This window comes from Oratosquilla oratoria, chromosome 19, assembly GCF_046742065.1.
Source record: "Oratosquilla oratoria isolate Oo_2021 chromosome 19, ASM4674206v1, whole genome shotgun sequence".
NCBI lineage: Eukaryota > Metazoa > Arthropoda > Malacostraca > Stomatopoda > Squillidae > Oratosquilla > Oratosquilla oratoria.
In genome coordinates this window covers 22,192,332-22,205,230 of record NC_134795.1, presented here as the reverse complement: position 1 = coordinate 22,205,230, position 12,899 = coordinate 22,192,332, and the positions used below count along the sequence as shown (strand labels likewise).

At 40.4% G+C, this 12,899-nt stretch overlaps 1 protein-coding gene across 1 annotated transcript in view; it reads right to left on the bottom strand.

Annotated features, from left to right (window-relative positions):
* Positions 1–7,818: 7,818 nt before the first annotated feature.
* The window catches only part of LOC143035791 (CD109 antigen-like), a gene marked incomplete at its 5' end in the record, with an annotated part of 77,118 nt that continues 72,037 nt past the window's right edge, over positions 7,819–12,899 (bottom strand). The window contains 1 exon segment of the mRNA XM_076202754.1: positions 7,819–12,016. Coding sequence (XP_076058869.1) covers positions 11,894–12,016 — 123 coding nt within the window.

The following is a 12,899-nucleotide window of genomic DNA, read 5'->3' as shown; positions in this document are numbered from 1 at the left end:
CATCATCATAACAACTGCCTTCACTTCATCCTTCCTTATTTCTCCTCCAATCTCCTCACTCATCACGGTCATTTTCTTCGCATTTCCCACTGCAGCTATCTTTCCCTCCCTATCCTCCTTCACATTTAGCAACTCCCTAAAATATTCTGCCCATCTTCCCCTTACTGCCTTCTCTTCCATTATCATCTCTCCATCTGCACCTTTTACCTTTTCTTCTCTACTTGATTCGCCTCCTCTTCCTCTCTTGATTTCTTTCCAAAAAATCTTTTTATTACCTTCAAAATTTTCTGTCATACTCTTACCCCATTTCACATCTGCTCTCCTCTTTGCCTTCTTTACCTTTTGCTTTACTTCTCTTTTCTTTTCTTTGTACCTCTCATATGACTCCCTCGTCCTATTTTGTAACCAATCTGTGAAAGCTCGCTTCTTCTCCTCTACAACCTTCTTTGTTTCCTCAACCCACCATTCACTACCCTTTCTTCTATTTCCCCCTGTCCTTCTTGATCCACACACCATCCTTGCACACTTTGTGACTCCCTCCTTGAACCATCCCCATTCCTCCTCCACACCCAGCTCCACTCTATCCTTTACTCTCTCCCACTTCTCCTTCAGCTTCTTTTCGTACTCCTCCTTTCCCTTTTCATTCAAAGAGTTCACTCTAAGAACCTCCCTACCTTTTGTCCCTTTCCTCTTTCTCCATCTATCCTCCACTCTCAACTTACCTTCTACCAAAAAATGATCTGATATTCCCCCACCCTCTCCTGTTTTTTTTTTTTTTTTCGAGATCATCTAAGGACCCTTGGAAATACCTTTGTGACTCTCATTTAGGTCACAACCATGGTTGTAAATTAATGAAGAAAGTATATGGCTTGAAGGGATGATCCTCTTGTATGCTCTACAAATTATTTTAAGTGAATGAGGAGGGGGCTGCTACATAATAAAGCAGTGCAGTTAAACCAAGCATAAGTACACATGGGAGAGGGTGGTGGAGGGAAGGGTGGTAGATAGAGCGTTAATGGATTATGTAGTGGTAAATAGGACTATGATAAGAAGAGTTAAGGGTGTACATGTGCTAATAGGAGAGGGTGGGGGAACATCAGATCATTTTTTGGTAGAAGGTAAGTTGAGAGTGGAGGATAGATGGAGAAAGAGGAAAGGGACAAAAGGTAGGGAGGTTCTTAGAGTGAACTCTTTGAATGAAAAGGGAAAGGAGAAGGAGTACGAAAAGAAGCTGAAGGAGAAGTGGGAGAGAGTAAAGGATAGAGTGGAGCTGGGTGTGGAGGAGGAATGGGGATGGTTCAAGGAGGGAGTCACAAAGTGTGCAAGGATGGTGTGTGGAACAAGAAGGACAGGGGGAAATAGAAGAAAGGGTAGTGAATGGTGGGTTGAGGAAACAAAGAAGGTTGTAGAGGAGAAGAAGCGAGCTTTCACAGATTGGTTACAAAATAGGACGAGGGAGTCATATGAGAGGTACAAAGAAAAGAAAAGAGAAGTAAAGCAAAAGGTAAAGAAGGCAAAGAGGAGAGCAGATGTGAAATGGGGTAAGAGTATGACAGAAAATTTTGAAGGTAATAAAAAGATTTTTTGGAAAGAAATCAAGAGAGGAAGAGGAGGCGAATCAAGTAGAGAAGAAAAGGTAAAAGGTGCAGATGGAGAGATGATAATGGAAGAGAAGGCAGTAAGGGGAAGATGGGCAGAATATTTTAGGGAGTTGCTAAATGTGAAGGAGGATAGGGAGGGAAAGATAGCTGCAGTGGGAAGTGCGAAGAAAATGACCGTGATGAGTGAGGAGAATGGAGGAGAAATAAGGAAGGATGAAGTGAAGGCAGTTGTTATGATGATGAAAGCAGGTAAGGCACCTGGCCTGAATGGATGCCATGCAGAATGTCTGAAAAAGGGAGGTACAGTGATAATGGACTGGCTGGTGAGGTTTTTTAATGTTTGCTGGAGAGAGGGTAGAGTGCTGGAGGCCTGGAGGAGTGCCTGTATAGTTCCTCTTTACAAGGGAAAAGGGGACAAGTGTGAATGTAGTAGTTTCAGAGGGATTAGCTTGTTAAGTGTAATTAGGAAGGCTTATGGGAGGATCTTGATTGAGAGGATTAGGAGAGGAACAGAGGGAGTAATTGGTGAGGAACAGTGTGGATTTAGGACAGGTAGAGGTTGTGTAGATCAGATCTTTGTGGTAAGACAGATATATGAGAAAGCTATAGGAAAGGGGAAGGATGTTTTTTGGGCTTTTATGGATCTGGAAAAGGTTTATGATAGGGAAGACAGAAAGGCACTGTGGGAGGTTATGCAGATATACGGAATAGGAGGAAAGCTTCTGGGAGCTGCCAAGAGTTTTTATGAGAGTAGTAGAGCTTGTGTCAGGATTGGAAATGGAGAGAGTGAGTGGTTCGAGGTAAAGGTGGGACTTCGTCAGGGATGCGTTATGTCGCCCTGGCTTTTCAACTTATACATGGATGGGGTAGTGCGAGAGGTAAATGCAAGGGTAGTGGGTCAGGGATTGGAGATGGTTAAAGAAAATGGAGAAAAGTGGGAGGTGAGCCAGCTGTTGTTTGCTGACGACACTGCGCTTGTGGCAGGATCGGAGGAGGGATTGAGGAAGTTGGTGACAGAGTTTGGGAGAGTATGTGATAGAAGAAAGCTAAAGATAAATGTGGGTAAAAGTAAGGTGATGAGATGTACAAGGGGTGAAAGTGGCAGTAATCTGGAAGTGAGCATTAAGGGAGAGCGACTGGAGGAAGTGGATAGTTTTAGATACTTGGGTGCAAATGTGGCAGGAAAAGGTGGAGTGAAGGTGGAGGTAGAATGTAGATTGAGAGAAGCGAGTAAATGCCTTGGTGGATTGAAGAGTGTAATGAGGAATAGACATTTGGGAATGGATGCTAAGAGGAGACTGTGTGAAGGAGTGATTGTGCCAACAGCACTGTATGGGGAAGAAACGTGGAACATAAGAGAGGAAGAGAGAAGGAGTTTGAATGTGTTTGAGATGAGGTGTCTGAGAAGTATGATGGGGGTTACTAGGCTAGATAGAGTGAGAAATGATGAGGTGAGGAGGAGAACAGGGGTGGAAAAGGAGCTGGGAGATAGGGTTGATGAAAGAATATTAGGATGGTTTGGACACATGGAAAGAATGAGTGAAGAAAGACTAGTAAAAGAGGTATGGAAGGCAGATGTGGAGGGAGTGAACATGAGGGGACGTCCTAGGATGAGGTGGATGGATGGGGTGAAGGGGGCTTTGGGGAAGAGGGGAATGTCTGTTGAGGAAGGACGGGAGAGGACAGAAGATAGAGGTGAATGGAGAATGGTTGTATATGGATGATGTTGTGAATGCATGAGGCGGAATAGGCGGGGGGATGGGGGGTGAGGTAGTATGTGTGAACAAAATTTGATGCAGCCCGAAGGGATTTCTCCCTGTCCTCTCCTTTTATGCAATGGGGGGACGGAGAGGGGGGGTCGCCGTTTTAATGAAGCGGCCTTGCTGTGGATGTGCTGTGTCTTGCGACACTGCCTCTGACCCAGGACAATGGACAAGGTGCAGGGATGACCCGTCATCCAGGAGGTGCTCAGATAAGAGGGAGGGTGGAGGGGTGTGGAGTGTATTCAGGGATGGAATGGGTGGAAATGATTTTATGCCTTTCCCTTTTTGGCTACCTCCCTTGTAAGGGGGAAAAAAGCCTTGGTACATGTATGTATGTAGTCAAACCAGCTCCAGTTATTACCTGTAGTGGAATCACTGTGTCTTGGTACAGTGGCTTTGACCCAAGCAATGTGGTGGGGAACAGAGATGACCTTCCATAAGGTGCTAAGATGGGACAGGTATCAAATGAATGGGTGTAGGGTGTAAGTTTGACTCAGTCATAACCTTTTAAGGAAGAAAGGGTCTTTTGGTGTATATATATACTGTATATATATATATATATATATATATATATATATATATATATATATATATATATACACGTATTCTGATTGCTTAGTTATGTAATAATGGCCTTTCCCTCTTTGTAAAAGGGTTGGCCAAGTCCAAGCATGATTTGAATCACAGCGGGAAAAATGCAGAAAGAATAATTCCCTTGCTTTGTCCTATTTAACTGATATCTACAACATGCATCAGAACATTCTTATCCCTCTCTCACAGGAGCAAGAGGAAAGGTGTCATGGGAGTGGTTTTCAATTCAGTTTAACATCATGAACTCCATCAAAGATGGCTAGCACTGTGTCCCCTTACAGGAGGTTTTTTGAAGCAGAGAATTTAGTATATTATACTTATACTACAAACTTGTCACTTGGCAGCCTCCTCTCCTAATGTTGTGCCTAATTAGCACTGCCACTTGGCCATTGAACATCTTATAAGCCTAGTAGAAATTTAAGGACAACAGAAACCAGGGATAATAAGAATTGAAAGTTGCCCAGCATTCCTCCATGAAAGGAAAATTGTCTTTGAACAAAATGTGTGCCTCTGGTCCATAGGGTGCCCTTAAAATCCACTGAAACATTAAATATATGTTTGTATGTAGTCAGTATTCCAGTATTGAGAATTTCTAACACACACACCAAAAGGCTTTTTTTTCCACATAAGGGGTGAGGCTGAGTCGAAGTATACACCCATCCTAAAACCAATAAACCTAGGTCTCTTAATCCAACATTTGCCAACTGCCACTTGTGCAGATGTTTGGGCCCAGGACATTACTTGCTTTGAGAATTGGTTGTGTTTTATGTCCTGGGCCAATTCCTGATGCAGGTTTATCTCCTGGGCCAATTCTTGAAGTTGGCAAGTGTCGGATTAAGAGACCTAGGTGTACTTTATCCCTCCCATTTTAGCAGGGTCATTCCTGTCCCTTGCCACTCTGCTTGGGTCTTAAGCTTCCACAGCCAGAGCTGGATTACTCCCACAACTTCATTATATAGCAACCCTTTCCCCATCATCCACTTGAGAAATATATGGAGCAAATGGAAACATCTCTTCAGGCTACATAATTTTCTTATCGATTTACAACCAATCCTCATTCAATCCTATCTGTTTGCACACTCTTCCTTGCTTGACAGACATTCCTCTTGCCTTGAATAACTCCTTCACCCTACCCATCTTATTCTATTCTTAGTTATCCCCTCAAATTCCCTTCATCCACTTCTGCTATCCACACTCGTTATTTTTTTTTTTCATTTTTTTCTATGTATTCAAACTATTTCAGGATTCTTTGATCTGCCCTATCTGCCATGTCTTTTCCCATCCTCACTCTCTGCCTCACATGCACATTTATCACTCCACATTTGTAACTTCCATCATACTCTTTAAACACTTCATTTGAAACACATCTATGCTCTTCCTTCTGCCTCCTTCAAATTCCAAGTCTCTGCTCCAGACAGTTCCATAGGTCCAATCACTCCCTTGTATAATCTAACACAGGGAGGTATACTTATAGTGGAATAGCTGATGAGATTGTTTAATGTATACCTAAGGGAAGGAAGTGTATTGCTGGACTGATGGAGTATATGCACAGTTCCCCTATACCTGAGAATAGGAGACAAATATAAGTAGAGTTGTTTTAGAGAGATCAATCTTTGAGATACAGTCAGTAAGGTATTTGTATTTACCTAGTTGAAATATACGGGAGGGGAGCTATGCTCGTGGTGACCCATCTTTGTATCTCTCTGCATCAAATTTTATCTTAAAATCTTGTATAGTGTTTGCACATACTGTTTTGTTGTCTAATTTGTTCCATGTATTAATCGCTTGGGGTGGGAAACTGTTCCTTTTCAAGTTTTTTCTATAACTATATTTTTTCAGTTTTTTCCGTGTCCTCTCGTTTTACCGTTGTCCCACACTAACAGGTCGTTCCTGTCTAAAACTTCCATTCCTTTCATTATTCTGTAGTCAGCAAATATCCTCTTTCTCTTCTTTGTTCCAGAGTTGTTAGGTTCAGTTTGGATAGTCTTTGCTCATATGTTAGTTTGGCGAGAGTCGGTGCTAGTTTGGTTGTCGCTCTTGTATTTACCTAGTTGTATTTACCTAGTTGTAATATACGGGAGGGGAGCTATGCTCGTGGTGACCCGTCTTTGTATCTCTCCGCATCAAGTTTTATCTTAAAATCTTGTATAGTGTTAGCACATACTGTTTTGTTGTCTAATTTTTTCCATATATTTATTGCTCTGTGTGGGAAACTGTTCCTTTTCAATTTTTTCTATAACTATCCTTTTTCAATTTTTTTCCGTGTCCTCTTGTTTTACCGTTGTCCCACATTAATATGTCGTTCCTGTCTAAAACTTCCATTCCTTTCATTATTCTGTAGATAGTTAGCAAATCTCCTCTTTCTCTTCTTTGTTCCAGAGTTGGTAGGTTCAATTTGGATAGTCTTTGCTCATATGTTAGTTCGGCGAGTGTCGGTGCTAGTTTTGTTGTCGCTCTTTGTAATCTTTCTAGTTTCTTAATATTCTTTTTGGTACTGGGTGTCCAAAGTGATGCTGCGTACTCGAGTTTTGGTCTTATTAGTGTAGTAAGTATTTTCCTTATCATTTCTTCGTCCATATAGGTAAATGCCACTTTGATTGCTCTCAATAAGTTGTAGGTTTCTCCGAACATCTCGTTTATATGCTTATCTGGTTTCATGTCCTTTCCAATCATCACTCCAAGATCTTTTTCATAGTTTGTTTTATTTATTTTTTCTTCCCCAACTCTGTAATCTTTTGATATTCTATTTTTACTGAGAGGATTATGAGGGGAATAGAGAGAGTAACTGGAAGAGCAGTATGGGTTTAGGAAAGGAAGAGGATGCTAGTAAAAATATATATATATATATATTTTTTTATATACAGTATATATATATAGTAAAATGTGCAAGAATTTTTTGGGTTTATATGGATTTGGAAAATGTAGATGGCAAAAAGGTATTATGGGATGTGGTGCAGATATGTGGTAAGGGGAATCCTATTAAGGTCAGTAATTTATTTTTTACACAAGTAGTTGGGGTTGTGTTAAAGTAGGGAATGGAGAAAAGTAGTTTTGATGGAGGTGGGGCTCCACCAAGGTTATGGATTGTTACCATGGTTGTCCAGTATGTATATGGATTGGGTGGTGAGGGAGGGAAACACAAGGGTGCCAGTCTGGGGTCTAATTTGCGAGTGCAAGTGGAGGAAAGAGGGGGATGAGGGGGCCAGCTGTTCTTTGGGAATAATAGTGCTTGTAACTGAGTTGGAGGATAGATTTAAAGCACTTCACAATGTAATTTTGTGAAGGCTGAGAGAAGAGACCTGAAAGTAAATGTGGACAAAAGATGTACGAATGATGGAGGTGGGTTGGAGGGGAGTTTAAAGGATGAGAAACTGGAGGAAGTGGAGAGTCTTTGGGGTGAAAGAGAAAGGCAACTGCTGACAAGTCAGGAAAAGCACCATGTGAGGATGAAGCCTCTCACCTTTCCCTTTAAACTCACCTCTAGCCTAGTACATCTCAATTCCTTACTTTTGTCCACATTTACTGTCATGTACTTGATAAAGCATGAATGAGCAAAACAATGAACAAATAAAGACTGTGCTCACATGATGGTGGGAATGGAGGAGTGAAGGTAGAGAGGAAATATTGAATAAGACAAGGAAGTAAATATCTGGAGGAGGGAGAAAATTATCATGAGAAATGGGATTTTTTGTAACATTTTAAAACTTTGGGCCACAATTCAATGGGACATGTTGTGACTGTTAGTCTTGATATAAACTGCCATGATGTACATACCATTGTTACATTTGTTTCACTAAAAATATGGCTGTTCATCCTTTCTTTTTCTTAAGCTATGAAGGGCATAGAAGTAATAAGAAATTAAGAACAAGGTATACAATATATTTTGTAGTATCTACATTGCAGGCCATAATGCACCATACATATACGACAGGTTTTAAGAATCAAAATATGAATTTTAGTACATCCATTTGGCAGAAAGAACAGCAAACCTCTATTCTTAAATTCATACATATCAGCAGTTCTCAGCTCTCTTGATGCTATTAATTCACAGTTAGTGTTGATATACCATGAAGGCAAGTGCGTGGTCCAGTAGCGGCAGTGCAGCCATAGTGGACAAGCCAGTGGGAGTGATGTCCTGCTTCACAACCTTTTACGGTTTTGATTAACACATTTTTTTCAAACAAGGTCACAATGATTATCTCGTACGCTAAAGTACTTTATGGACTAGCCTCACATTCCCTGCCATACACTAGAGTCCTCTCTTTCCTTCATACTCTCATTGGTGCTGGGGTGCATCATTCCTTTCCCTGACTTTGCCTACCATTTCTTCAATAGCATGGCCTTACCACCTGCTTACTTTACCTGCTGAAGTGTCAGCAAATCATTAGATACTGAACAGGTTTATGCTGATGCCCTTGTGTTTGGCTTCACCGCCGTGAGCAGCACACACCCATGCCTCTTCCCTCCTTAAAGCCCAAGGTTAGTGAGTTAACTGGTGTTGGACCTCCACCTTCAAGCCTTAGTCTGTTATATCTCAATACAGTCATGCCTTAAAATCCCCTAAATATTTTCTATCTACTGTTTGGGTCTCAAAGCTGATTTCATGAAAGATTGCAAACTAAATTATTTTTGGTCACTTCAACACACATTTAATCTTATTCCATTAACTTTCTTCCCTCCAACCTTCTTTAGGTTAGTGATCCATCCCACACTATCATGACCACTAACAGCAAAATTTAATTTTACACTAGTAAATGTATAACAAACACACACACACACACAAAATGTGGTTGTACAATACCACCAATGCAAATTCATGCATAGTTTCATGAACTCAATATCTACTTTTGTTTCTTTGCCCAATATGTACAATGGACTAATGGAAATGTTGATAACAGGTATACAAGTAACCAACTCTTTATTTTATAGACTGCACATATAACAAATGTATTACATTCAGCTAAGACAGGAACTTGTTTAGTAATATGTATGTACATACATAGCCCAAAAAGTTTTTTTCCCCTTATAAGGAGATGGCTCAGTCAAGGTATACACCTACTCTTCATCCATATCACACCCATCCAACAATCATTTGCTGTCCCTTTTAACTTGGCTCCTAATGGATAAAAGGTTATCTATGTTCCCTGGCCACTGCTTGGGTCAGTAGCAATGCAGCAAGACAGCATCTCTATAGCTTGGCTGTCATGCCTTTATGTCAAGATGCTCCATCTTGCTGCATTGCTTCTGACCTAAGTAGTGGGTGGTGGACAGAGCTAACAAAGAGCTAGGTTAAAAGAGACAACAAATGGCCATTAGATGGCTGTAGAGTAGGTGAAGGATTGGTGCATACCTAGTCTGGGTCATCCAACTCATATGGTGGGAAAAGGACTTTTCCTATATGTAGGTATGTCTGTCCATTTATCTATATACCAAGGGCTTTCTCCCCTTTACAACAGAGGTAGCCAAGTCAGAAGGCATATACCCACTCCCATTCATTCCAATCCCATCCATCACCTCTTCCTTCTCATCTTAGCTCCTCATGGATGATGGGTCATCCCTGAATCCCATCCACTGCCCTGGGTCAGAAACAATGTAGCAAGACACAGTACATCCACAGCAAAGATGCTTAACTTAATCAGTGACCCCCTCTCTCCATCCCTTCATGCAGAAAAAGTGAAGATGGAGAGAAATCCCTTCAGGCTGCATCAAAATATCATTCCAATATAATCACTCCCTCACCCCCATCCCCTGGCCCCTCCCTTGCATCACAATATCATCTATACACAGCCTATCTCCACTCATCCCTACCTCCTACCTTCTCCCTGCCTTGTTCAACAGACATTCCCCTCTTGCTCAAAGCTCCTTTCACCCCATCTATCAATCCTATCCTCAGTTGTTCCCTCAAGTTCCCTCCCTCCACCTCTACCTTTCATACCTCTTTTACTAATCTTTTTTCACTCATTCTTTGCATGTATCCACACCATCCCAATACTTTTTCATCAGCTCTATCTTTCAACCCCCTTTCCACCCCAGTTCTCCTCCTCACTTCATTTCTCATTTTATCCAATCTTGTAACCCCTACCAAACTTTTCCTCTATGCCTCTCTTAAATTCCAAGTCTTTGCCCCTGTCAGCACAATCACCCCTTTATATAATATCCTCTTTGCATCCATTCATAGTTGCCTATTTCTCATGACATTTTTTATTCGCCCAAAGCATTTACTTGCTTTTCTCAATCTACAATTTATCTCTACCTCCACTCCTCCCTTTCCTGCCACATGTAACCCCAAATACCTAAAACCATCCATTTCCTCCAGCCTCTCTCCTTTATGACTTGCTTCCAATGTATGTATGTACATATGACAGAACAAATTCTTGTCTGGGCTGGATGTGATACATAGATGACAATTTACTGGCTAGCAGGAATGTACACTTGGGTAATGATGCATTTACCAATGCTGCCTATTCATAACCCAGATTGGCTGAGAAATGTCAAGTCTGAAACTTAAGGAAAATAATGAAATAAATAAATGAAAAAAAATATATATGACCTCAACAATGATAGCTTCATTGTTGTACTAGTCAACAGTAACAAATATTTGAATATTTTTTAAAAATATATCTTTTGGCTAAAATATTAATAAAGCTCAATGATATTTACATACAGATGTGTACTAACAGTTTACTCCAGTGTTATTTATCTACATGGGCATTTGTGTATATCTGTAGGACACTATAGGAGATGCACCTGTTTATGTGTGTGGAAGCTTATGAACCATGTCACAAGTGAATACAATCAATCCAAATGCATATATTTACATTGGTATTTGAACAAATTATCTACAGCAGATCTTGAGAATATAAAGTCAGTTTCATAATTCCTGAAATATTGGGAGGATGGAATAATTCATCACCATCCAATACAGGAAGTTACATTAACTTATGCATTCCACACCTTCTTCTGTCTGGCAGTAAGAAAGGGTAAAACTTGTATTCACAATAGGCTGGTTGAAGACCCCTTTTAGTGGGGAAATCTGCAGTAGGTGAAAAAAATATATGCATGCATGTCATAGTATAAAATTTTCTACCTAGCACATTGCTATGGGATTGTCTTGCTATCTCATATGAGAGTAGTTTATTGAGCCTTTGGAGGAAAAAAGAGGAAGGGGCCAAATTCCTCACCTACACCAATATTGCATATCACAGCTACTTCACAGTTCTTAGGAACTGGCTCTTACTATTTTTATTTTACCTTTTATACAAATTCTTCCCATGCTTGTAGTATTTTTGTTGATGTAGTAGAAAGAACTTCATGAAAAGAGTCATAACATTATCAGTCTAGAATTGAACTCTTGGGGAAACTTCCTACCACTCTTCACATACACAATACAATTGTTTCTCAGTGAGTGCAAAGAGGACTAGTCTAATGCCATAATTTTGCACAAGAGAAACAATGATTTTTTATAAATCTAAAATAAATTTAGACTATTTCAATTAATGAATTATTTCACATAAGCACTTTGGATTACAATCTTATGCCTGAGACAAACAAATTTGTTTTAGCAGATAAATTTCATTATTGTTCTTAAGCTAAAAAGTTTCTGAGGCCCCTTTCCTGAAGGAAGCAATTACAGAGGACCCATACCATCAGCACTACATCTAGGTCCATAACAAACACACTACCTTCTATCATCTTCCAACATAAACAATCTCACCAGAACAACAAATTACAATCACATCAAGAAACTCAGAAAAGTTTCCTTTCAGGAATAAATTCCAGCTTAGAATAAATTCTGACTGATTTTTCATGTTTATAGGATAATTTCCCTTAGGGAATGATTATCAATTGAATGATATCCCAATGTGATACCAGAGTGACATAGATGCCAGGAAGCTTTGTGCTATAGACAAGTACATTAAACAGTGAGGCACAGCTAGTCTAATAGAACCAGAGGTCACAAACAGCAACGAAGGTGGCAGCTATGAGGGAGAGCCACAATGGAAGGAGACCTTGGGCAGATGATTCTATTACTTCTGCACTGATGGTTTCTACAACTGGGGCCTGTGGAAAAGATTGGGACATAAGACGATCTGTGATAACTCAGAGATGAAGGACTATAGTAAAGTATGATTTAAATGAAGGGAGTTCAGGGATGTTAGTTTTGAAGAAAGGATGGGGAAAGCAGGAAATGTGATGGTAGAAGATAGCCAAAAGACATTGAACAAGGACAGGAGCATGGGAAATGTAGGATTAGTGATACTGAGAAAGGGTTATTTGATTATGGAAATATGCTATGAGGAAAAGGGAATATATGCTTTAAAGTAAGAACTACATCTTAGAAGAGACATACACAACTATCCTACACCCAATAAAAACTTATTCATTGTCCCTCCTATCTTAGCATCTTGTGGATAGTCACCTGTCCCCTATTTCCTGCCCCACTGCTCACGTCAAAGGCAATGCAAACAGTCCCTGACAGCTCGAGTTGGTTTGCCTCCGCTGCTTCACTATATGGTCAGTGCATGCTTCAACTCATCCATCCCCCTTATAAGGGGAATAGAGCTTGGTTCACTCATTTTAATTCTATTACTATTATCATGGCATTAAAGTGTATTATGATATTACTTTTAAGGTGGTATTAAGGTATCATTATTAAGGTGGGACTGCACCAGGGATGCATAAGAAAGTTTAAATGTGTTTGAGATGAAATGTCTGAGAAGTATGGTAGGGGTTACGAGGTTGGACAGAGTGAGAAATGAGGAGGTGAGGAGGAGAGCGGGGGTGGAAAAGGAGATGGGAGATAGGGTTGATGAAAGAGTATTGGGATGGTTTGAACAAATGGAAAGAATAAGTAAAGAAAGATTATTAAAGAAGTGTGAAATGCAGAGGTGGATGGAGTAAACATGAGGAGGAGACCAAGGATGAGAGGGATGGATGGGGTAAA